Here is a 27,503-nt window from a genome sequence, read left to right on the forward strand (position 1 = left end):
AAATAAAATAATTATTTAAAAATAAATTATTATTTTTATTCAATAGTAATAGTAAATTATTATTTTTAAACAGAATCACTTTATGAATTATTATTAATAATTATTTAATTCTTTTGTCATTTCTAAATATTTTTCCATAAAAATTATATATATTAGAGTTGTCAAAAGTACCGACATCGGTACTGAAATTTGAACAATGTGACGCTTTGAGCGGATTCATAAACACCTCTGATTGGCCATTGTGTTGACGTGCTCATCGGATATGTCTATGATTGGCTACAACGATCAACGCACGGGAGCGTTTGAAAGCACACAGAAGTGTTTGAATTTGAAAGCATTTTGAAAGCAGGAGTGGGAGCGTTTGATAGCACTCCCACTCCTGCTTTCAAAATGCTTTCAAATGCTTTCTCAAAGCGTCACATTTTTAAAATTTCAGTACCGATTGGTACCGAAGTCGGTACTTTTGACAATACTAACACAGATATTATATGATTATAATATGTCTATATTATAACATATACTGTTGTTGACCAAAAAAAAAAAGAACATTATTATATACATCCACCCCTCACACTACAGTATGCATGCCTCCATTTGAAACTGAACCTCCCCCAGGGTCTGAGGTACACATGGGGTCTCATCACCACCATGGCCTGATGGGGCACAGAGCTGTCACAGAAAACCACTCTCAAAAAACATGTGCTAACTATTGATTATTCTAGTAGCTGTTAGAGAACCGTATGTTGACTTTCCCATACTTGAAGCCTCCAGCACTTCAAATCATTATATTTGGAGCAGAGGAGAAAGCAAGTGAAAATATAAAGAGCAAAATAATGTGAAAGACAGAGAGTGAAAAAGGGAAGGAGCAAAGAGAAGCACATGACAAGGTGGGAAATGAAAGAAACAATGAAAGAAAGAAAAAAGTTCAAATGCTGGATATCCCCAATGTCAAAACAGTGCCAGGGGCAAAACCGCCAGAAAGAAACCTGTTGAAGTATGCATACTAGACCCTGGAAAACAACTCAAATCCAGTCCAACCTATTTACACAGCAAGCACAAAAGGATGACAACGTGCCACCACAAATATGGACCATTAAGAGTTATAAAAGCAACTTGATAAATCAAATATTTTGCTATATAATGGTCGGGAAGCTTGTTGTAGACAAGGGAAAGACGTTATTGTTAGCGTCATTCACGGTTCTCATCACATGCTTCAATTAACAAGACATCCAGACTACATCCTGATTCTTTCGGCCATAATTCACACATAAGCCAGGGTAGGGAAGTATACTTAAAACTTAGAGGCAGTTGGTTTTTAAGCTCTTCTTTGTTATTCTTTGAGGATGAGGTTACCACATCAACCAGATCAAACTGAATCCAACAGGATCCAAGCGTCTAACCACAGAGATCCGTTTAGACAATCATATAACACTGATTAATAGGCTCTTCCGCAGCATATCCTGTCATAACAACTGCAGTGAGACTGCATCATTCTCATAGCTCACTAGTTGGTATCGGGAAATCTTCATTCATTTAATGCCAGGTCTTCAGCATAATTGCCACTTGCCTTTTTACGCAGCCAAGCTATAAAAAGCCTGGTAAACCTGTTCAAAGTCGAGCTCTAAGTATGAAAATGATACCAAGGACACTCAAAAGACTTCTAAACAATAAAATAAGCTAATACAGTCAATCAGACAGTATAATATAAACATTTATATCTTGAGTAAGAACATTAATGCTTCACTTTATTTGCTTTTCTTAATGTTACACTAGCTGTTTCATTACAATATGGCATAACACTACAGTATCAGGATCAAATATGGGTCACTGGAGCAGAACCAAGGACTTCGAAGAAAATACTTGACTTTATTCCACAATCAAAATCCCCACTGCTATCTAATCAAAGATGTGAGACAAGCCTCTTATATAACAGCAGGGTCTTATGAAAGCCTCAAAAGACTTACTGTATTTACATGGTCTGAAGCTGGTTCATCATCATCCTGACAAACAAGGAGACTCTGTTTAAGCCTACACGCTAAAATATGACTGTTGTGAGTTGTTACGGAAGATTTTAATGAAGTTATCTTGAAAAAGCACAAAATGAAGTGTTGACTGAATATCACATGACCCTGGTGAGAGTTTACTCAACAGACTCAACTTTCACTGCAAAACAGCTCTTATGTAATCAGAAATGTGTGTGTGAGAGAGAAAAAAAGGCCTGGATAAACATATTGATTTCAAACTGCGCCCAGGTAATGTCATGGATCACCAGACTATGATTTATCAGCAAAAACAACTTAAATGGAAACACAGCCAAATGTTCTCTTACTTAAATTGAGGGTCCTTTGTGTAGCGAGTCTTGGCCAGGAACCTCTCGGCTAGTTTCTCTAGGTTGCGGGAGTAGTCCATCTCGATCTCTGCCTTCTTGCGGAAGAAGTCCTGCAGGTCCTGCAGGAGCTGCACGCGGATCTCACATTGCTGGTCCAAACACTTAAGCTGCTCCACCAACTGGGCTCGGATCTCTGCCAATCAGAGAAAAAGAAGAAGAAGAAGCAGCAGAGTTATTGCAGTACTTCACACTCTGGTTATGCATTAAGATGCCGAGAATCAATTTTGTAAAACTGATGAAATTTGCATCATCACTATCTACACACTTTGTAAACATTTTTAGTGTTTTTAAAAGGGGTCTCTTGTGTTCACCAAGGCTGCATATATTTAAACAGTAATATTATAAAATATTTTTTATAATTTACAGTAACTGTTTTCTATTTTAATATATTTTATGAATGTAATTTATTCCTGTAATGGCAAAGCTGGATTTTCAGCAGCCATCACTCCAGTCATTCTAATATGTTCAAAAGAACTTTATATTACTGACCCTAAGCTTTTGAATGGTATTGTATTCATGCTCAAATATTAACAAACAGCATCAAAAATTCAGCGTGGACCCTATGCGATCATCGGTTGTGACTTGTGCATGTTTTTCCTAAGAGGAAATTTTGCAATCATAAATTAATGTAGGATGCCTCAAGTTGCTTAGTTTTTCTTCAAAAATCCATGTGGAAACACATGTGTGGAATATTCCTCATATTAAGCCACCAAAATAAATACCCAACAATGCATGAACAAAATCATGATGCGTTTTTGCTGTAATTTGATAACTAAAATCCACTAACGTAATCTTTGTAATGGAAAACATGGATTTCTTTATAAAATGCACACACAAAAAAAACATATTACCCTATTTATGGATGGTAAACTCACCCTCTATGGACATAAGTTCATTATGGAAACTGTTTGCAAATGTTGCAAATTCAAAAGCTTGCTTTTTACCATTACTATGCAATGAAAAAAAAAATGCATATTTCATCTGGGACTGCTCACTACATCATCTAAAACATGATCATACTCTGATCCAGGCAGAAAAAAAAATCCTTCACCCATATTTCACAATCTAGTCTATGCTGCTCTAGCCTAGTTCCTCAAACAAAGTCAAAAATAGCTGGTGGAGAGACATTTCAACCTTAAATTTGATGCTTTAACACTAAAACACTTCTCGAGACTGGAGAACAATACTTAGGGTCAAGAGATTGCTTTACATAGGTCCATAATGCACACACTCACACACCTTCAGAGAGTTTATCCAAGCTTATCACTTTTCATTTCCGTTGCATCTCTCTCTTTCTCTCTTTCTCCCTGTCCAACATCCGCCGAGCACTCAAGCATGGCTCCAAATTAATTTACTCTGCTCAATCCCGACAGCCTATTGAAATATTGAATTATGATGTTTACGTGAGCCCTTGGGAACTCTGGATCTATGGATACTTGTCCTGCATACTAAAGCACCAATTAAAAAAACATAATACAATACAGCAGAGCCATCTAGTTTAGGAGCAAGTGCTGCCATCAAGCAGTTTAACTATTCAAAGCAATGCACCCAAACAGGGAAGACTATAAACAAGCACCTATTTCATTGTTTACAGCTGCGGGATCACATTTCAATTGATGCCAAGTCTTGCGTTAGCTGTCAAACCAGTGTTTCAAGTGACAAGAAAACAAACTGAAAAGGTCCCAGAATCAACAGTACCTTTGCATTTCCTGCTGTAGAGAAATCTGATGACTTTTGCCTCCATATGTTCTAAATTTTCCAGCCCAGAGAAGAGAGGAGACCAGCGGGGTGTGACAGTCCCAGGGCTATGATACCCAGCTGTCCCGACTCTATTGTGCTTTTACGCTGAGAGCACACTTTCACTCTGACATCACACAGAAGTGGGATTTCCACTGCCTCTGTGTCTCAGTCAAGTCAAACACAACAAAGTTCACTCCAGTACATCCTAGGGCTGTAGGAGTGGACTTTTCTCACTTCTCATTGTGATGGTTTTTACATGACTATATCACAAGGCAGCCCTAGTCTGACATGCCAACATGTGTCAATACCACTGACACGTGTAATTTTCTACCCTCCGTATAATTTATGATGATGTGAAATGAGTCAGTGCCACATCGTAATGCCTCAGCTCTCAAAAGGAGCCCTGTAATTTTAGCAAAAAGCAAATGGTCTCCAAACACGCACAGACACAAACATGGTCAATGAACCAATCAGGCCTTCATGGGCTTAATAATTCAATTATGAGCTCATGCTTTTTTATTGAGATAAATGTAGACACAAAGGAAACCAGGGGTTTTCAAACCAAACAAATAAAATAAAATAAAATAAAATAAAATAAAATAAAATAAAATAAAATAAAATAAAATAAAATAAAATAAAATAAAATAAAATAAAATAAAATAAAATAAAATAAAATAAAATAAAATAAAATAAAATAAAATAAAATAAAATAAAATAAAATAAAATAAAAAGTAGACACAAAGGAAACCAGGGGTTTCCAAACCAAACCAAAATAAAATAAAATAAATAAAATAAAATATTACAATATTCCTGTTAAATTCTGTTTTCTACATAATGTTTCGGCAATCATAGGATTGTATCACAATTATTTTACGTTTTCAATTTTATTTTTCTAATATCTTTTACATTGTCTGTAGCAGTAATTCAACAAATGATAACCAAATGGTGGAGAAGAGCATGATAATGTGCAGACAAGAACATTTTTTGGCATTTTAAAAAGAGTTGATTTAAGTGTCTAGATCACAGTTTTGGAGTGATATTGATGTTCTTGTAGCTATATATGTGTTCATTCATGTCAACGTGTAAACCAAATCCTGTTAACTGCCAAGGTTTTCAGCCCTTAGTTGGTTGGTTAGGTGAAGGGCATGAAGCCAACAGGGCTGGGTCAGGCTGGGGAAAGAAACTGAGGAATAGATCTAATGACAGCACATTAAGCAAGACTGCTGGAAAAATAAAACAGTCATAAAAGTATAATCTGAACTGTTTGTGCTAAATGCAATACAAGCTAGAACAAGCACCATTACTAATTAACTCAGGATCAGTTTATATAGAGATTTGAGAAGAGCAGTAAACGCCATCATCATCACTGTCCTCAACAGCAGGAAGAGTATAATCTAACCACACTCACAGGGAAACTCAAGTCAGATGTTCTACATTTGTCTCTGGGCCTCATAAAATGTTTCCTAAGCCTGAGAAACACTGTGCTACCAGTTCTCTGGCCATCCTGCTGTTCTGCATCTATACGGGAAAATATGTTAAAATGCCCTGAGCGAAAAGAACAAACAGAAATCCTTGAAACTAAAAATATTGTACTTAAAAACTCTCTTTAGCTCCATATCTACCTCCAGAGGCTAACTGTGAACACGTTTTGTTGCACACTATAAATTATTAATTAATAAAAAAAACATTCCAAGTATAGTATGTCCTTCAAACATTCACTTAGTCCTTAGTCTCAATACACACTTTTAAAATATAATTTTAAAGCGTAATTGATTTACTATTTAAAAATTATAATGCATAATTTATAATATTAATGTATAAAATATAATAGGCCTACATGTTATATATACTGTATATTATACATTTATATACTAAATATAGACTAAGTAGACTAAATATCTATAGTATTAGACAATATATAGACTAAATATATATTATATTATATATCATGTAAATATTATATATAATTAATATAGAATATATTAGACAGACAGACAGATTCTACACAGTAAATTCAAGAAAAGAGAGTAAGCAGATGTTTTACTTCAACTGCAGGTGCAAAAGTTTAAGAACTTTTCCCCCTCTGAATCAACAAACAAAGACACTTGACCTTGATTCAAGTGACCTGTTTGATTGAGAACAATTACTTGAGCATGTCATAAACATTAAGGCGACAAAAGATTAAATGATCTCAGAGTAATCACACAGCAATGACCCCTGCCTCCTTGAGTGTGCATTTGCTGAACAAGCATTATATAATGATTTAATTTCATGGCTACATGGAAGTCTTTGCGACACAGCTGTTGGCGAGCATGCAGCAAAGCACTGGCTGGGACCTTCATTATAAGACAGAACAAAACACAGTGTTGAGTAATACCTACTGGTCCCCAAACAACAATCATCACAGCTACCTGCTGAGATATCTGCTCAGTCAGGGTATTACACAGCCATGCATTATTGATTATACTGCCTCTAACTAAAAGGAAGGGCGGGAGTGAGCAAAACAGATTGACTGACAAGCTGGCACTGGACAAAGGACTGAAAGATAATCTTGGGAAGACAAACACTGCATGCTGATGACATATGGGTCGATGACAATAAGAGAGAACACAATTAATAATCTTTAAAAAACAAATTTAGTTTCTCTTGTCATAAAAGGTCAAAATAGGTTAAAAATGTCTCCTCTATAATGTAATTTCCTGTTTTGTTTTGTTTTTTAACTTTGCATCAATGCTTTGAAAAACTTGTGTTCATCAAAATGGAATTATAAAATGTATTATAAATAACAAAAATAATAATAAAATAATCTACTTATGTTTTCATATCATTTTGATATCAGTACAGTTGTACTACACATTTCTGCCTCCCAAAAATATCACAATGAATTTTAATTCAGAAATTAAAAACATGTTAATCACAAAGGAGGTTATTCAAGTTGTGGCATGCATAACTTGTTTTTAAAAAATAAAACTAATAATTAGATCTGGACAACAGACAACATGTCTTTGACCTGTGTATTATGAAAAACGCAATACAAATAATCTGAATTTAATTTATAAGGACTACGGATTGATGTCCAGTGTAGCCACGTTCATCAGGGGTCTGTAATCTAATGGCGCTGTCTGTTCAAGGCCAAATCAATCCACCTCCCCTCCTCATCCCAGCTGTCACTTTGTTCATTTCCCTGAGAGCATCTCAGCCGGCTCCCCTAAAAACCCCACCCCAAATCTGTCATATCTCATTACAAGCCCTGGCTAAGGGCTCCAAACTCCAGGCTTGTCGCCAGAGCTTTAAAAGCAAGGAGATAGAAATCAACAGGAGGTAGACGGCAAGACTGCTGTCCTCAAAAACAGAGGCCACGCTTGAAGTTCGTGAACGCTGGGGTGCCATGGTGACTAAGCAGATGAGATTAGTGTTTATAGTGCCACTCTGTAACCTCAACGAGTTCGAGGACAACACTAACAGGGAGCACAAGAGGGGTTAAAAGTGTTGTGCATGTGAAACAAACACACAAACAGCCCAGAAAGTCTGTTGTTTTGACATTAGTCATCCTCACACGGTAGGTAAGTAGATGTCTGAGGTATTCACCGGCAGGCAAACACTCTGACGCATTCAAAAAATCAGAAATTAAAGACATTTAAGTACACTCCTTCCACTGTGCTCTGCCTCTACCGCAGTTCATATCACTGCAGACAACAAACATCAACAAGTTTCAATCTGTCAGGGAAGATCTGAAAGCATATTTAAGTTAAAAGATTGTCAGCAATTTTCATAGGTGGGTTTTAGAAACTTTAAGGGATAGTTCAACCAAAAATATTAATTTTGTCATTTACTCATGTCATTGCCAATGCTTTTTTGTCCATACAGTGAAAGTTATTGTGGCTCAGTAGTGTTGTTTTGAACCACATCGACTTTCAAATTGTATGGACAAAAACATTTTTTTTTTTTTCTTCAAAATATCTTCTTTTGTGTTCCATAAAAGTCGTCTAACAGGTTTGGAACAACATGAGGGTGAGTAATGATGTAAGATGACAGTAATTTTTGGGTGATTTTCCACAAAAGAAAAAAAAAAATCACTTGGAAAGATAGTCCTGAAAAAACTCTTAGCCAGACAGAAAAATCTAACTGCATATGTAGAGTTTGATGTCATATCAGCCTTCTCCAACAAACCCACTAGGTGGATTTTCCTTCGGAAAATATCGTAAAAGACTGATTCCAGGAAAAACATGTAGATCAAGCTCTAATGATTAAGAAATGTTAGGCACAGGATGTTGTAATCTCACCCAAACTTTACAGATCACTTTCTTCTCATATGGCTCTAAACATAGTGGCTTGAAGTATTTAGACACTTAAAAGGTGCTAAAGAGGATGTTTTGTTTTATACATTTTTGCAATATTACTTGAAACTGTCTTTACTAACTGATAAAAGACTATTTATTAGGTGCACTGAAAGGAATAATATTAATATACATCATCTGTGCACGGGGTACGGCCTTAAAAACATCAGCCAATCGTTTACGCGATCATTGCGTAAACGATTGGCCCTCTGGCTTGTCAATCACTGCCATGACGTTCCTTGTGAGAGACGTGCGCGGATTGGCCCTCTGGCTTGTCAATCACTGCCATGACGTTCCTTGTGAGAGACGTGCGCGGCTGCGCGCTCCAGTAACTTTCCTCACTCTACAGGCGCCGCATGCAATGTTTTTGTCAGGAGACAGGAGTAACAACTGCAGATTATGAGTTACCTGCGGTGAGTCCGACATAATGAATCCACTAACACGACACAGCGAATGCCGGTGGTAAACACTCGTGTTCCAATACTCGTGCACGAGTTTTGGGAGGCGTTCCCTCGAAATTCGTACGCATGCGCTCATTTCAAAAACTCAGTAACAGTCTTTGGTTTCTCAGTCGACGAAAAGATCCTCTTTAGCACCTTTAATCTACATTTAAAATGAATGATTTTCATTTTGTTAGATATACAATTTTGATAAAAGACACATAAGTACACTGTAAAAAATTATTTTCATGAATTATCACAACTTTTTTTCTTCTGTCAAATCAAATTCAATAATTAATGTGATTCAGATAACAATATTTTGAGTTTCAGTTGATTAAACCAATCACCTTCATTGTATTAACCCAATTTTTTTATTTCAATCATGAACTCAAAATTTTAAGCTAACCAGGTAACTTACTTTTTTTTTTTTTAAGTTAAACCAACGATTCTTTTTTACAGTGTAGGATTCTGCCAAGAAATTATATTAGCGTTTGTATCACAGCTGAGATGCAAGAACAAAGCAAGAAAGATACACACATCTGTGCGTTCGTGAAAAAGAGCATTGTGCAGCTCTGAGCTGTGCTATTGTCTCTGTAACTTTTATAGGATACAATAAAAAAAAGAAAAGAAAAGAGGCAAATCTGAAAGGGACCAGTTGTTTCCAGGAGGCGGGTTGGATAGCGTACACTACTTGCGTCACTCAAGGCAGCTTGAAGGAAACCATCCATTCATCAGAGCAAACAGGAAGCAAAAGGGAGATGACAGGAAGTCAGTTTGTGCAGCCGACTGTAGAGGGAGAGAGAACGAAGAGCGAGCTCCACAATGCAAGAGGAATTGGTCTAAAACTCTTGGGAGAATGGGAAGAACAGCTGGCTGGGATGAGGCCTTGTACCTGAGCACCTGAGCTACAGTTTGAGGCCAACTGAGAGCCCAAACTTTGAGGAAAAGCACTTCCAGTCCATGCAGTAAGGTGCCCTGGGTCCCCACTTTGGTCCGTCCATCATTTTATAACATATTTCAGCGGGGTGGACTCTATTAGTTCCAGACATGCCAAACCTAATCCTCAAATGAAAGATGCATTCTTCATTGAAGGAAGGAGAGAACAGGAAATGGGGGGGAAAGAGATACAATTTCAGGAGAGGTGGAGGGAATGATAAAAATGGAAAGAAGAAAAAAATTTGACAGATTTTGCTTCACACACTTACCAACATTTCCCTCACCCTTTTAAAACCCCCATTGCATTATTTTGGGCTTTTTTGCCTACTTCTTGTCTTGTCCATAGTACAAGAAATCTTTTTTTATCTGAGTTTGCATCTCGGAATGAAACAGAAGTTGCGATAGTCTTTTCTTCCCTATTTCTTCAACTATTTACGAGAAAGGGATTCTTGAATAAAAAAAAGTGGGGGCCAGACTTGATTTTGTTTATCGGATATTAATTGGATTGTTGGATAGTTGTCATTTGCTATTGCTGTGATCTCGAATGACAGTGTCATTAAATAGCAATAGAAAGTATCATTACGGCAGGGACACAAACTAAAGCCTACTGACTAAAGCCTATATGTCCTATGCCTACTTTCTGTTTCAATAGGAAATATATCAGCAAAGGGGTAAAATGATTGTTAAGCCAATTCATGGAGTCTTTAAATACTCGAAGAGACATAATAGACTGGATACATCAGTGAGATGATGACACAAAATCAGGAAATAGAAAATAGAATTAAGAGGAAGAAAATTACTCTGGTTAGCTTCAAATGAATGAATTCAATGACTGAATGCTACTTCTAGAGCATTATGGGACCATTGTATGTTGAATATCACTATACTAAGGAGGGATAGATTCATTTATGATTAGTTGCTTTGTGAGGACCCTTTCAAGGATCTTGTACCATGACTCTAATTGTGTGCAGGGAGACAGAAGAAGTGGAAAAGAGAGAAAGGCACATGAATGACACCAGATTGACACGCCAGCACCGACTACACCAATAAACATCAGAATGAATAGATAAAAAGGGACACGATTCTATTAGAGAGCAGCTGTCAGGACAAAATAAACATCTCCTTGGTGGAACAAAAGAAGGAGGAAGTGTGTGATTGTGTGTGTGAGTGACATCAGGCTCAAAAATAAACTCAACCTGACAGAACATTATCATAGCCTTCATTCTCCCCAATTTCCATAATCAAACCAGTTACTATGGAAACCACGTTGTACGTGAATGGTGAGGGACGTGAGATTGAAAATCAAAACCTTTCGCTGAACTCCCTAGATTAATCATTAAAACATTTAAAGGAGATAATTGCTTTATGATGGCGACCCATATTTCCTCTTCCCCAGCTAACCTATTTCGGTGTGGATAAGGAAACACAGCGTGGGTTTTCCTTGAGGAGAGACTATTGGGAAAAGGCTCCATCTACACAGCTGACGTTATTCCACAAGAGCCAATGGGGTGGAAAAACTGTTGTCACCTACTCATCCGTACAAAACAAGGATAGTTCACACATGCACACACATTTAACAGAATTCTGCCTTTTGAAAAACACCTTCAGAACAGGAATAATGGAAACCACAAATAAGATGGTGGAAACAAAGGAAGGTACGTAGACAGGAAAATACGCAACCAGAGTAATTTACACAGAGGAAGCTTATATAAATCTTTAGAGGTTCTGTAACACTATTATTATTGCTCATACTTGGGGGGTTAGGGGCTTATTTAATTAGAATTATGCTAAAATGGCCAACAAAAAAAATCCACCAATTTACAGTGCACTGAATATCTACAGCCATTTTTTTTTTTTTTTTCAAACTAATATCACAAAGAGAGTCAGGGTCTTGACATGGACCAGAAAGCAACCATCTATCAACACTACACTTTGCAGGATAGTGGCCCTCCAGGAGCAGGAAAGGACACCCCCTTGCCCTATAACAACATAACAAACTCTATAAATATGGTCCATTTTGCGCATTATTTAAAGATTCTGAAAATTTAGGTCGTTATGCACTGATAATCTTCACTTCCTGTAAGATGTTAACTTCTGCAACCAAATTAATGAGTCAATGAGTTGAACTTGAGAGCCGGATCAGTCCAATTTGTGAACAAATCATTCTGGTTTTGTGATCTAGATTAACTGATTCGATCCAACTCAAAGGAATGATTCACTCAGCAATCCGACATTGCTATTACTCTTTTTTTTAAGCTTGACAGCACCATTCAATTTCATTATATCGAAAAGAACAACAATGATTTTCTACAAAAATTCTCCTTTAGTGTTCCACTGAGGAAAGAAGGTCAAACTGAGATAAATAATAGGTAAATAATGACAGAATTTCCATTTTTGGGTGAATTATCACTTTAAGCTGCCAGTTTGCAGAGTATCTAAGGAGATTAATTCACCATTTGATGGCACAGGTTCAGGGCATTCCACAAAAGCTCCATTGAAAACATCTGGGGGACGGAGGGTGGTTCTTCTTGCACAGTGAGTTTTGTCAGGAATGGACCAAAGGGGAGTACGCCCAGCAGGGTGGAATTCCTCCCATAAAGCCCAGGGGTCTCATTTATAAAACTTTGCGTAGATTTCATCCTAAAAGTGTACGTACGCGCAAAAGCTAAATTCTGCGTACGCACAAAAAAAAAAAAATCAGATTTATAAAGCCATGTGTACGCCAGAATCTGCACACAAATCCCTTTATAAATCCCAGTCAGCAGAAGATTGTGCGTACGTGCAGCTCCACCCCGTCTCCTATCCAAAATCACCATATATGGAGCTAATGATGCCTAGTTTTACTATGCATAACCTCATCTGCATATCATTTCCTTGCATATTCCCATCCACGTGACACCATGGTTAACACTGTCAAAGGTACAAGACATTGGAAAATATTAGATACGGACTATAAATGCCATTTGTTCAATACACTACACTGATAAAAATCATCCAATATCCTCTTTATGTTTTAGAATAAATACATCAAAATATGCATAAAAACAAAATTGTATAAAATGCTTCAGATAAAGGTTTTAATATAGAGTTGATTCATTCATTTCCACTGGCCAAATGGTATTTTAATTGTTTTAAACAATTCGAATCAAATTTATGCAGTTTTGCTGATAAGGTGAACATATCTTTTAGGAAGTTTATAGGGTATTTTTTAGTGGAAACAGATCGGACTTATTTATTGCAGTGTAAATACAATTGTCTGTCTCAGCGTGTCACCGACAAAGTATTTTAAAAAGGAAACATGCAAATCTTACAGTTTTCCTTAAATGATATCCTTCAAATACAGTGGTAATTGTTAGAAGATCCTTCACACGACATCACTACCTCTGTGCAGCTGCGGTTATTCAGTAAGCTATTATCATTGGACCTATTCAAACTGGACAACGGACCGTTCGACCACCGAATCCAGCAGTGTCTTCTATAATATCCAAGTTAAGTGTGCATCACTGATCATCGTTCTTCTCGCTAAAATATTTTGTCATAACATCTGCAGTTTAGTTTAAAGAGGAATTACTGTGCTCCTAGCACTCCTCGCTGTCATTAAAGCAACGTGTCACAGGAAAAGTGAAATCATTTTTGTTTAATTTCTCCGTAATGACTGCGTAATGTAATTTCAGTGCTTATCGACAATAGTGAAAGTGTAATAATAATGTAAATGTGTATATCAAAATGAAAATGTGAGTTTCCATGCGAGTTTAAATCATTCTTTTATTTATTTAAACTGTTATTGTGAACATGCACTGTATTTATGATTATGACTCATAATAAGGATTTAAAATGGTTTTCCTTCATCCGCCATCAGTCTCTCAGCTCACCATCGGTGTCGCCAAACTGCTCTGTCTCCAAAATGTTCGTACGCACGGCTCAAAATTTGCTTAAAGGTGCGCATATTCTCCCGTCAAGTTTGTTTTTTTATAGATCACAACCTTTGCGTGGGAACTGGTGTACGCACGTTTCCAGCTCCATTTATAAATGAGACCCCAGCTCTGTACTAGAACTATACTGGACTATACTGGGATGTTGACCTACTTCAGGCTTCTACGGCCCATCTCAGAATTGCTCAGTAGGTCATGTTGTATTACATGAAGAAAGAGGAAGTGAGTGAGTGAAAGAGACAAAGATGGCTAAAAAGAAAAAAATAATTCTCATCAAAACTAGCAGATTCCATTTCCTAGTCTAGTCTTGTTTATTGAGGCCTCAGGCCAGACTTGCTCTGGGCATGAGTTGGAGGGGAAATTCTTTGGCTGTTAGAAAAACAGAAGTCAACCGTTACTCCGCTCTACAAGCCGGTGCAGAGCCAGCAACGATGCCTGCCACAAACTTTACTTTCTCAAGGTTGACATTCCTTCAGTCGTGTTGTCCTCATTCATGCAACATTGGCTTTTATGATCTAATGCCAGGCACTGTGGCTGGACTTCTCCAATTAGCGATTAGCACATGGTTTGCTTAACACTTTCAGCGGACCATTTACAAACAGCAGCTATTGAGGAGTCATCAGGGTCATTTAACAGCTCATGTGCTCAAGTGGCTCATCAAGACTGCTTTCAAAGTTAAAACCAACTTGCAATCCATGAAACAGGACATTCAACAAAGACAAAATTAGGAATTTCTGGGACTATTGGATTCAGTGCTATTGGAAATGATCAGAATGTAAAACTGGGAGTTCCATCCAAAATGCAAGAAACACCACTTACATCCACATTTGAGGAGGATTTTTGATCATAATGTGGAGGCTTATGGTCAAGCTCATCCTCAGGTGTATTTTAACCTATGCCAATGCTTAAACTGCTTTTCATCATTATTTGCAACTATTGCTGCAACCTTTGTTACATTAATGTTGACCTTCACTAAATTATTGCATTAACTACTGGTATACTTTTAGTAAGGCTGCATACCTACAAAAGCAGCAGAAAACAATGGATAGACAATAGCAGTTGATTAAATATTATAAAGACAATTTTTTGCTATATGGGGTGAATAAAGTCTTTACTGTCATTTTTTGATCAGTGTAATGCAATCTTTCTGAATAAAAGTTAATTTCTTAAAAAAAGACTTCTGACCCTAACTTTTGAAGAGCTGTGTTTAAAAAAACATTCCTGTTATGCAGCAAAAACACTTAAAATCCACGTTTCAGTAAGGTTTGTGCATCTTTTTCTTTGAACATTTCTGTTGTGACAGCAACCAAACAGGCTTTGAGATCACACAGCACAGCTAGATGAGTGGCATCAGCATACTGAACCACATTTTCTTACACAAGTTCTCATTAAATTCATTTTGCTATCTGTGACATTGCTGGAGAAGCAGAGCCAATTAGCTCAGCAGATGATGGGTTGCTTAATAGACAGAGAATGAGAGGAGAGAAATGTGTGCCATTGTTTCACAAGCTGCTGTAGTTTTTTTTTTTTTTTTTTTCAGATTTGGAAAAAAATAAGATTTCTTTCCCTCCTATTTCAACAGAATATATTTTACTTAACGGAAAAACTGAATGTGAGATAATGTATCATTGTAGTCATTGTAGACTCCACTGTATGGGATAAAAATGATAGTAAAGAAGGGGGTAAATTCTACAATAGACTGACACCAAGACCAAAGCAAAGCATTAACAAAGCAAACCTCAGAAGTAAATCAGCTCTTTAACCTCAACCTGTAAAATACATGATTTTAGAGTCTTGGCCAAAATTCTGGCTCATTTGTTGACCTTGTACTCTATGAAACCTTAAATGGTTCACCCAAAAATGAAAATTATGTCATCATTTACTGGAATGACATGAGGATGAGTAAATGATGACAGAATTTTCATTTTCTGGTGAAATATCACTTAAAAACAACACTGAACTTGCCTAGAAGTTTTAAGCTGTGCTGTCAGAGAAAATTGTTAGTTCCTGTGACATATCTTCTTTTCAGTATAGCTGGAAGATCTGGTGGTTGCATCAAAGTGTCTGGTTAGCCGGTTAACTAGGTCTTTTCCCCATTTTCAGCCTCCTTCGTCCTACCTTTAAAACACTAATGCATTTTTCTTTCCCATTTAGACCACTTAGGGTTGAGATCACATGAGAGCCACGGCCATCTTCAATAAAATCATTAAAGGAAACCCTCCGTGACCTTCCATCTCCCCCTGCCATGAGAATAAATGTTCAAATTTACCAGCTCCACTCGTTACTTCTGACAATCAACCAATGAGATCACAGAATGTGACAGTGTTTATGTTCGGAATGGAATACTAGCGTACTGCTAACTACGTACAAGTGCTTACTGAACTAATTTATGACAGGATGTTTATGTACTAGCTATTATATGTTTTGCTTTTGTAAAAGTCATCTTATTAAATAAAATCATTAAAATATGAAATAGTATTGATTTGTTTGATCAACAAAAATCAACAAACTTTGGTAGGAAACACTGGTATAAATATAATATACTGCAGACATAATATGAGAAGTATGGTGGTTTGCCAATCCGAACACAGCCAGCAGACTGTTTCATAACTACATGCATACAGGATTGCTCTTAAAGAGCAAACATGAGCTGTTGATCTGCTTTTGGTTGTAATAACGAGTTGACCTTCTGTCAGTCTTTAGGGCTTGTTTCACTGGTGCCACTTCCTTACCTCACCCAGCCTCACCAGCCCTCCCCAGACCCAATGCCATGAGCGGACACGGCCATCTGTGCTGCAGTCTGGTCCCCTGCTCCTCTCTCCAGTGTGCCATGTACTGCATCGCTCCGTCTAAAACCAACCAGCCATCTGGCAAGACAGATACCGTGGCCAGGAATTACGGGATGGCATACTGAGGCTCCCTCAAACTAATATACCATAGCCAGGTTAGCACTGAAAAGGTGCAGGAAAATCTAATAATGAACTAATTAAAATCCTAAGAGAGAGTATCAGACTGCACAAAGGGGATTATTGCAAAGGCAAGCATTGATATTACTTGGGGGTTGCTCATAAAGAGTGCTAAACGTTTTTCACAAATTTGAATATGAATGTCTATAGACAAAATGTGGTTTGTTAAGAAGAGAGAGGGAAGAAAAACTATTAAAAAGTACTAAGATTTGCCAGAATTGGTTCAGCACTGACCTTAAACGAGGGTGATAAATATATGCAGGATATATAAATTCATTATATATTTAAATAACTTCTGATCTAGGGTTGTCAAACGTACCAGTACTAAAAAAAAAAAATAAAAAAAAATTGATGGTACCAGCATTTCTGATAAACGCTGCTTTCAAAAGCTCTTGTTCGTGTTTGTTTGAGCACTCTCTGAGCATCGAAGGTTTCTATTTACAGTGCGTTTTTACAAGCTTTAAGCATTGTAGCCAATCACAATCATATCTGTTGAGCAGTCGAAGGCAATGGCCTACCAGAGGTGCTAGTCAGTAAGTTATAAGTCATAACTCTTTACAGCATAGCAATGCCCTGGCAATCACCCACAGCAGTCTAAATTAAAGGTGGCGACTTTTGCATGTGCACTGATATTTTCATCAGAAAATAAAAAAATCTAGTTGAACTTTATTCTCTATTGGCTGGGGGAATAAAAACAAACCCTCTGCCAATCTTTGTCTGCAATGACAGCTGCTTGAAGAGCTAAAATTTCACATACAGTAATTATCTGCAAGAAAAACTGACACTGATGGACAGATTGCTCTATTGAACCCCTCAGCAGTACAGACAGCATCTCTCAAGTACTCAGGTAAGACAGTGAAGACGCTAACAGAAGCATGAAAGCCAGTGATCTAGAGGAAAAACACAAGGTTTTCACACAAATCACTCAAAGCACTGGGCAGCCACACAGTTCTCACTCCCACTTTCAGGCAACCCAGTACAAACACTTCGCACACACACACGCATATGCAAAACTCCACCATGAGGCTCGATGAACTTAGACACCGTCACAGTCTGTGTTTACAAATGTCTAACGCATAATAATCAGCTTTGCTGCCAGTCCAGGGATTTCAGAGGGGGCGTGTTAATCCAACAAGCTTTGACAGGAAGTTTTTGGTGCTAAAATTAACAATTCAAATTTGTTTGTTTAAGTGTAACTTTCAGTAATCTGAACCACATTTTCAGCATGAATCGAGTAATTGGACTAAGGTTCCTTCATGGATATTTTTCAGAAAGAATTGGCTTTGCACTTGTGTTGTGCAGTAAAAATAAAGCAAAGCTTTATGCTTGACTTAGACAAACAGTGGGTGGCACATCCATGATAAATAATAAATACACAAGGCGGAGGATTTTCAGGGTGCACTGTCACTTACAGAGAGAACTGCGCCAGCAAACAAATCTGTTGCTGGCGAAATTCAACACAGCTGTCAGCTGATGTTCAGATGCACATAGACTAACATTTCATAATTTAAGTACCCTAAACAATAATTATATTAAAGATGCACAATATATATATAACACAACATATAGATAAAAAATGCATATGGGTGCATACTTTAGTTCATGTAGTGTGCATTTATATCCCCTCCTATGATGCAGGTTTTCTAAAACTGAACCTCTTAGACTATGTAGGTGACTAGCCAGGAAACTCTCATGATACTTTAGTTGTTCTTCTCAATTCAGCTAGAGAAATGAAGAAAAGGGGGGCAAAGGACTGATACAGAACGGGCATCCTGCTCTTCTCAACAGACAGCTGACCTCATTAAGCCCTCTGTGGGTGTCACTTCCGAGGACCTGAAGAGTATGTCTGGTATATGCCTGCATCATTCTGACTAAAAAATGAGACAACATCACCAAACTAACCAATTACAATGTCACATCACCAGCCACCCACCTTGAATCATTGCTAGTCTTTGTATTGGAAGGTTGTTCCTTGTATTCTTAAGGTTGGTTCAAACATCACAAATGCATTCTGGCTGATACCAATAAACCAATATTTATTTTCATGTTATATATATTTTGTGCATCCCTAGGTGCAACCATGTGTTAGGTATTCAAGAGTGCCATACATTGACATTCTACAGTTCCACGTTTGCATGCAGCAGATTTTCATCTTATCCAGTCCTATGACTGCATAAAAAGAACGAGACGGTAAAAGAAAGAAGAGAACGATACAGATCGGAGAGCATGGATAAATAAATGAGTGTGGAGACAGGCTGCAGGAACACGAGGGGAGCTTATCAGAATGTCACATTCCCATGCTGGAGATAACAGCTGGCATTGGAGCCGCTCCGTACCACCAGTGTGGGGTGGGACACTGATACCATCACCTATCCTCCAATCATAAAGATCTACAGTCTCACAACATCATCAAAACAGAAAGTGAGTGAGAAGAGAAAGTGAGAGAATATATATATATATATATAGTCAAACCAAAATGTATTCAGACACCTTGAACATTTCATTCATTAACAGTTTTATCACTATAGTTTAAAAAAAATGGTGATAAAATATGACAAGATCTCAGAGTTAAACTGTGTCAGAAAAAAATTAATCTTAATTATGTCAGATTACATTTTACTGGTAGTCCACTGTATGAATAATTTTTGGGTATAATATATCACAGTTTACTTTATTTTGCTATCCTCACTTACATAAATGAAGTATAGTGTCCTGCACCCACTAGTAAAAATATATCAAAAATTTCTGAATAATTTTTGGTTTGACTGTAACTAATACTTACATATAATTATTAATACTTATATAGAATTATACATAATTAATACTCAATACAAGCTAATAATATCAAACAGAAACACATCTGAAATATGAAGGAATATCTAAATACCTTCATCTGTCTCAAACAAAGACCAAAGGCATTGCCAGGCTAAACTGCCATGAAACCATTTCACATGCACAGGCAACATTCTCCATTCCTAACATTCCACAAATATCATTTCAGATGTCTATATTGATTAAAGACAAAATAACCGCAGGGCTTTCATAGAGAAAAGGCATCTTAACCTCAATGGAACCACTTTAAAGACTCTTTGAACAAAGCCTCTAATGTGCATTAATTAATGATCAAAAACAATATAACAGAGCTTGATGTGTTTAATTCTGCCATATTGTTGGCTGCCAGTGGACGAATATGACATCATATCTCTCCACCACATGTCGTCTTCAAAATCAAACTTGAGCAAATGAACAAAACCAGGCATTCTGGCTGGTGACCACCTGCAGTCAGGCTGAGCCGATGTCCTCACAGCTTTGGGATGATGTTTACGGGCGTGTGAGGTAAGCTGACAGGCGGATCACCCCCTCCTCCCTCGGAGGAGACTATAGCACTGGCTGCTTAGAAAGCAGAAATGAGATTAGCAGGGCACAGAACGGCCTGGTGCCCATTGTCTGCCCATTGTATGCCTGCATTATCGCACCCACTCAGGGTGTTGACGGGCCCACGGTTAGCTGCCGTTCTGCTGACGTATGCTGGGCCTTTGTGTGCCAGGTACGAGTCCCGAGATGGCGCGTCTCTTTCTCGCAATGAGCTAACAGAGTTTAACAAAGACACAATATACACTTCTATTGTTTTATATGAAACGAATTGTAACTACTAGAGATGAACACTAACCCCCCAAAAACATATTTTACTTTATTTATGAATAATTTTACCTTTGAGGAAGTCCCTGAATTGAGGTTGTCAGATTGTCAAGGTATAAATATACAAATAAAGTTCATAATACAGATGGGGATATTGGCATTCGGGGAATATGATAAGCCAATGATAATTTTCATGTTATAGCCTGGATGGATGGATGGATGGATGAGTAAATAATATAATAAAATAAAATAAAAAATTTATATTATTCAATACTGGCCATTAAAAAAGATACGGACCAATAGGACCAATATGTGGCTGATATATTTTGCATCCCTACTTTATCTCAATAAAAACATTCTACACACTTATGGAGGGTAAAAACACTTCTTTTTTTAACTTCAAAGGCTTTTTGTGTTCTCACTAAACAACCTGACGCCTATTCCAAGATTCAGCTGCACATTTTGCTTACCCTGCAGTTTTCACCTGGTGCAGTGCTAAAAAAAACAAACACGTACTGGATCTGTCTGACAGCTGAAGATAAATCGAACTGTTCTCTGTACTTTAAACTTGCAGGTACTCATGTGCTAGCAAACCCGCACACATCAGCGGTATATGAACATCTTAATTGTGGCCACATTTTTGCATGCCAGCGGCTGGGTAACACGAAACTTTGTGGGTTTGGAGTGTTATTTCTCTAACCTGAAGTGTCACTGTGTTGAGGAGGGCATTAGATGGTCCCTCAGTCATGGTCAAAAAGCACATTAAGATTTCAAAGCACAACGTCGGCGTAATGATGATTTAGTAGCTGGGGCGAGAAGGCTTCAGATCCACACATCCTTTTAATACTACATAAATAAAGAGGTTATTAAATTACCGTTCTCAAAGCAGACACCGCACCAGTGGCATTTGCTGATTTGTATGAGGGAACAGTGTTGAATTGTGTCGGTGAATGGCGGTTTACCTGCGCTCAACACTTCATGGTATACTATCCACAGAGACATTACTCCAGACCAAAGGAAACTGCACACATTAGATTGTGTGTGCTTTAGATGTGTGCTTACATGCACTAGAACACAGTCCCACTGTGCATTAACCGAGACTCACATCTGAGCAAACATAAGCCGTGTGTCAACACAGAAGCAGATAGACAGCAGGGAAGAGAGAAAGCAAGATGAGATCAGTTTCATGGCTGATCTCATGATGGGAAGATTAATCAGGCATGTTGAAAAATCTCAGTTACTACATGCATATGAGTGTCTCTTCAACTATGGGCTTCTAGAAAATAAACTCTCCTCAAACACACTTTTCAAACTCTAACTAGATCATTTAATCTAGAACATTTTTGTCCACTACAGTGTCATTTCCACCAGATCTCAAATAATGTGTCATATACAGGGCCTAAAATTAACACTCACCAAGCACCAAATGCGAGTGAAAAGAGGCGTTGGCGAGTGAATGAAACAGTGTCAGTCGCCAGTTGGCGAGTAACAATTTTTTGAATTCTAACAATGCAATGTTGTGACAACATGAACATGAACAAACGTGAACTACGTTCAGTACAGTGGACGGCTAAGTGCTTCATCATCCTTTCTAATGTAAATATTCAAGCGATGGAACACACGAAAGGGAATTTATTTGTGCGCGGAAGTTTAACATCTGAAGCGTGTGACCTGAAAGCCACATCTCTCAAAAAGCGTGCAAAGTTGAGCTCTCTTTCATGCCTTCCTGCACTTCAGTGGACAAATTCACTCGAAATTATGTCAAAAAAAGGCCAGTCTCAGCAAGTATCCTCGTAAACATAGTCGGTTATGTCTTTAGTGAACGCAAACTACTGCCTGCGTTTTTAATGTTAACCAAACAACAAAAGACAATCTGAAATTTTGGTGTCATAACTGGCTGTTTTTGAGTCATGGCCGGTAAAAAAAATATTTTTGGCCGGTAAATTTTCTTAAGTCACCGGCCATTAGCAGGTGTGGCAAAAAATTTGTTTTAGGCCCTGGTTGTGTATAACAGCATTGTATTGGAAATATCGTGATGGAAATGACATTGTAAACTTGGAGTAAAACTCCATTATATTGCTAATACTAATTTCATAGCTAGCATTTTATGTATCCTAATTACACACTGTTAAATAATATTTTGCATAACTTGACAAATGACACAAAAACATAATGCTCACAAATCATATTTACCTCAATTTTCTTCACACATCATGTCATATCATCTAACTGGCAATTCTGTCTCCTTGACAATCAAGTGCATTAAAAAAATGTTTTTAGTTGCAACTTTTGGTTGTGGTGGAAATTATATCACAACTGAGGGACAGACAAAAAAATGTTTAAAAATTGATAATCTTGAAATCATTTTCAGACAATAAATATAGATATAAATAATAAATATAATAGAAAATATATTATTTATAAAATATAATAAAATTCATTTATATTTTTACTCTGTTTTAACAAAAAAAAGAATTAAAAGATACATTTTAATAATTAAAAAATTGAAAGGAATAAGGATAAAAAAAAAATAAAAAAATCTACGCATAGAAGAAGCAAAAATAAATGATGAAGGCCTGGTAAAAAGTTTCCAAAACTGTTTTAATCTGACTGGCATATTACAAAAAGAGAAAATAGAAAAATCAACCCCACAACATAAACATGAGCGAAGTTGAAGAAACACTCATATGGAGGATCACAATCTGAGCAATTCGTGACACTCACTGAAATGAATGAAGAGACAAGCAAAACTGTAGACAGTTCCAAAAAAAACATCCTGACAAAAGAACCTTCAAAATTGATTTCAATTGCTCACATGCAGTGGAATGACAATGCTCCCTGTTCTCTAAATATACACAGATGTCATGTAGCCTTTTGAGTATGTGAGGTGATTCTCCTTCAAGAGAAAAAGGCCACAGGAAGCGTGAGAGACAGCACTGCACCAAACAAACACCGAACTGCACACAGTGCAGCCTGGAATACCATTTTTTAACACACCACTAGTCTAAACATAACCAGCGAGAAAGCATATCACTACGTTGAGACTGCTTTTGTGAGATATTTTGATCTGATCCTGTCAAGTATAAGTGCACAATGCAACATCCGAGCACCATCAAAGAGTGCAACATATCAGCTGACAGCAGTTTCCTAAGACAAATGCTAAAACCAGCATTACAAACAGAAGTATCCTATTTATGACCTAAGACCAGCCGCTCATATGCCTAACGGAGTGATAAGCATGAGGAAAAACATCAAGAGATCATCGTAATATCCGACAGATCCTTAACACGAACGTGGGCCGCATACAAGATGTCCAATAGATTATTACCCACAATCCAACCGCAAACAGATTAACCAGCTCTGCATCCGATCAATAAAAACTCACTTTGGCGTCTTGTTTGTTTTGAAGCGATTGCCAGTGAGCACGGTAACCTGATAGCCAGTGGTCAATAAAACAGTCATTTCTGGTCTCTCAACCCAGGTGGTGCAAAATGCAATTTGATCTCAGGATGAGCTCTCTGACCCCATCGGTACAATCTGATATAATGGAAAATGCATGAGGTCTGGGGTGCATCAACAAAAACCAAACGATTGTGCCTGAGCTTTTCGCAAGCAGGCATTCAGACTTGAAACGGTCTCATTTGAGTGGCATTAAGATGCCAGAGGGATTGATAAAAAAATAAGTTATAATAACATTCACGGATGTGTCAAAAAGTATTTTGTGTCACAAATTATAACGTTAAGTAGCTGTGGCAGTAGCTCACAAACCCTGTCTGTGGATCGAGCAGAGAACGTTGTCGAGGTCTGGCCTAGTATGCCATAACTCATTCAGAATGGAGCGGCATTTCCTCGACTCAGACAAGGCCAACATTATAACTCCTGTAAAACTTCAAACCCCCTTCCCTGCCCTCACACACAGACCTGCATTGTGCTAGCGGGCCGGGCCTGGAGTGGAGCAGCCATTCTGAAGTGCCCGAACTGCCAAGAACATGTGGAGCCTTTTCAGCAACTGCCATTCTATTCCCTGACCCAGGGAATTTTAGAGCTGCTGACTTGCCAAAATCCTTGGCAAAACATTTGCTTTTGAATAATCAAAATCCAGAGAGGACATTCCATAGCCGTGGTGCTCTCCTGTGAAGATTAAGGGCAGGTACTTCAAGCCCATTGAATCAATGTACCATTTCTCATCTTAACAAGGTTTATGGCTGTTTGCTTCCTGCAGCCTATTAAATCAAATTCCCACCCCTAGTGATGCGGGAGGCGGGATGGGAATAGTAAGAGGTTTAGCGGTTCTAGTACAGATTCAACTGAACGATTCTAGTGTCTAAACTGTTTCATTAATGATTCTTCTAGCACTTTTGAATGAACCTCTTCTATTGATTCATTGAGGTAGTGAGTTATTACACCAAAGACAATATAAAAATATATGTTTCTACTTAATACAAAAATACAAACTGTAAAACAGGCGCCATGTTATCACATATTTGAGGTCTAAAGAACTACATTCTCACCTAAAAACTCTTAAAACTACATTTTGTGACATGTCAACAGTAGTATTTATAAAAAATATGGTGGATTTGCTCACCCGCCAAGACAGTTGCCGCAAGTGGAGTGATACAAACTGATACTGATACTGGAGGAATATCGCACGGCTCTCAACCAATCAGATTCAAGAAGCAGAAGGAACTGTTCAATATATACACATACATACATACTTGTATATGTAAGGTTTATACTTTGAACAGTACTGTAATGTTGGGTAGAAAAAAAGTCATGAAACTGAAAGTGAATAAAATAATGTTTCCAGTATTTAAAAAAAGAAAAGAAAACCGAATGAGAAGAGATTTTCCATTCCCCATCCTTTGCTCATCAAACTCGTAACTAAAATAAAGAGCTTGTGATGATAGAACAAAATAATCTGGTTTTTACAGGGAGGAAAACTTATCTCCCACAATCTCATTAGATGAGTAGCGCTGACATGATGTTATACAGCCTCATCTACACTCCAGGAGAACAGAGAGGGCATGAAAGAAAGAGCTGAATCAGAATTAGTTGTTCCAATGACTGCAATCTCTTAATCACCCAGCAGCTTCCACTCTCCGTCGCCCTTCACTCTTGGGTGGTATAACTCATCCCAGCAGCCTGCAGCGTGTGAGAGTGATTTAGCCACTCGCCTGGGAAACAGCAACGTGTCGCTGTAATGACTTGGAGAGCGGCAGGTTTTTCAGGGCTGGGCGGTGGCTGCGACAACGCATGCAAGGTGAAATACGGCAGCCATTTAGAGATGGAGGAAAACCTGCAATCACCAGGAGAGATGGTGCGCTGGGAAAACACACGGCTCCGCCGCAATCATGGAGGATGCTGCAACTGCAATAGTCACAGACTTTGTTAGCATCGGTTAGCAAAACAAAGAGACCATAAAAGGATCCAAGCTATATGTTCTGGTAAATTGTATTGTTGAAAAAGGCCACAGGGAAAAAACTAACCCTGACTTGTTGGTAATTATAAGCCCATGACCTGTTCATGCAAGATGGATTGTGGGTTTTACCACAACACCACTTTACACAAGGTGACGCTTGCCCTCACCTTCTGCCGCAGATGCACAAACACACAGGAAGTAGGCCAATGCAGACTGAAGGAGAGCAAAGGAGGGAGGTTTATAACACCTCAGCAGAAATACACTCTGGCATGCTGAATAATATCTCTGCAAAGCAAAACACCTCCATCAAAAGAAGAATGAGATGGAAAAAAAAAAGAACTAAATCTGTTCAAATTGATTTTAACCAAAGTGTAAATATTTTTTTATCTGCATTTCCAATATTACGGGTGCAAGTGTTTAATGCAACTGCACTAAATATTTTATAAAAAATATATACATGTATGTATCTTATATATGTATGTATCATATATACATATACATATATATATATATATATATATATATATATATACATATATACATATACATATATATATATATATATATATATATATATATATATATATATATATATATATATATATATAGAGAGAGAGAGAGAGAGAGAGAGAGAGAGAGAGAGAGAGAGAGAGAGAGAGAGAGAGAGAGAGAGAGAGAGAGAGTGTAAAGGTTTTAAAGGTTTTGAGAGCTAATAAGAAATAAAAAAAAAAGCCATGCAGACCATTAGATCCCAAGAAACTGACAAGAAAACTTTTATCTTCAGATTAAATGCTAGTTTAAGCTGCTTCATTGTTATTTTACTGTTGCAGAAAGCACCCTGGACAATTACAAAAAGCATACTTAAGACAGTGTTTCATGTGAATTTGTATGTAGTTCTGAGAAATGCAAATACAAATCAGAAACGACATCTAAAATAGATCTTGACCCGTTTTTTTAAATCATGCATGAACGGCATGCTGATTTATGGCTTGCAATGCAAGTTTACACTTTTAAGATGCACTGCAATTCCTATCATCACAAGTCTCTCATTTTTTTCTTGCTGGGGAATGTCTGGTGCTGTTCTAGTTCCGGCAGCCCCCAGGCACAGAAAGCTGCAATGCAGGAGGGAGCAATCGGGACACATTGTTCTAGAAACACACCGCCTGTTCCTTTGAGTTTAATGAATTGGACGGCACCATAAGGTGACTGCAGGTGCTCTATAACACAATGATGTATAAAGAGAGATGCCAGATTTCATGTTGCAACAGCACAGATGCAGAGGGAGGCCATCATATATGCAATAGTGCTGTAAAAACCTTGCCATTTCTCAGTGCAAGAATCAGGCAAATAACCATTTGCAAAAATGAAAGCTGTCAGCTGTAGTTCAAGCACACTGAGCAATATGAGGAGAAATTAATCTTCCCCTTGGGTTTAATCAGGGGTGGGTCGAGCTATGTGCTAGAGAAAACTGAACAGCCATTTGTGCCTGCAGCAGGAGGCATGATTATATTTGACAGACTGAGAGAATCAATCTGGCAATAACACAGATGATGAGAACCACACTGACGTCTGTTTGCCCAGACCACTTCCTAATGTTACTCAGAACGTAAGACTGTGACTAAAATGGTCTCAAAAGCGACAAAAAATAAAAATGTCAATTTTTTAAAAATCTAGTTAGGAAAGCTTTGTGCGCGTCCATATACAT

The 27,503-nt window shown here is 37.7% G+C and overlaps 1 protein-coding gene across 1 annotated transcript in view; it reads right to left on the reverse strand.

Annotated features, from left to right (window-relative positions):
• srgap2 (SLIT-ROBO Rho GTPase activating protein 2) overlaps positions 1–27,503 on the reverse strand; it is a 103,610-nt gene that overhangs the window by 48,915 nt on the left and 27,192 nt on the right. Inside the window, 1 exon segment of the mRNA XM_048172727.1 lies at positions 2,330–2,522. Within this exon segment, the coding sequence (XP_048028684.1) occupies positions 2,330–2,522 (193 nt within the window).

Source organism: Megalobrama amblycephala, linkage group LG21, assembly GCF_018812025.1.
Source record: "Megalobrama amblycephala isolate DHTTF-2021 linkage group LG21, ASM1881202v1, whole genome shotgun sequence".
Taxonomy (NCBI): Eukaryota; Metazoa; Chordata; class Actinopteri; order Cypriniformes; family Xenocyprididae; genus Megalobrama; species Megalobrama amblycephala.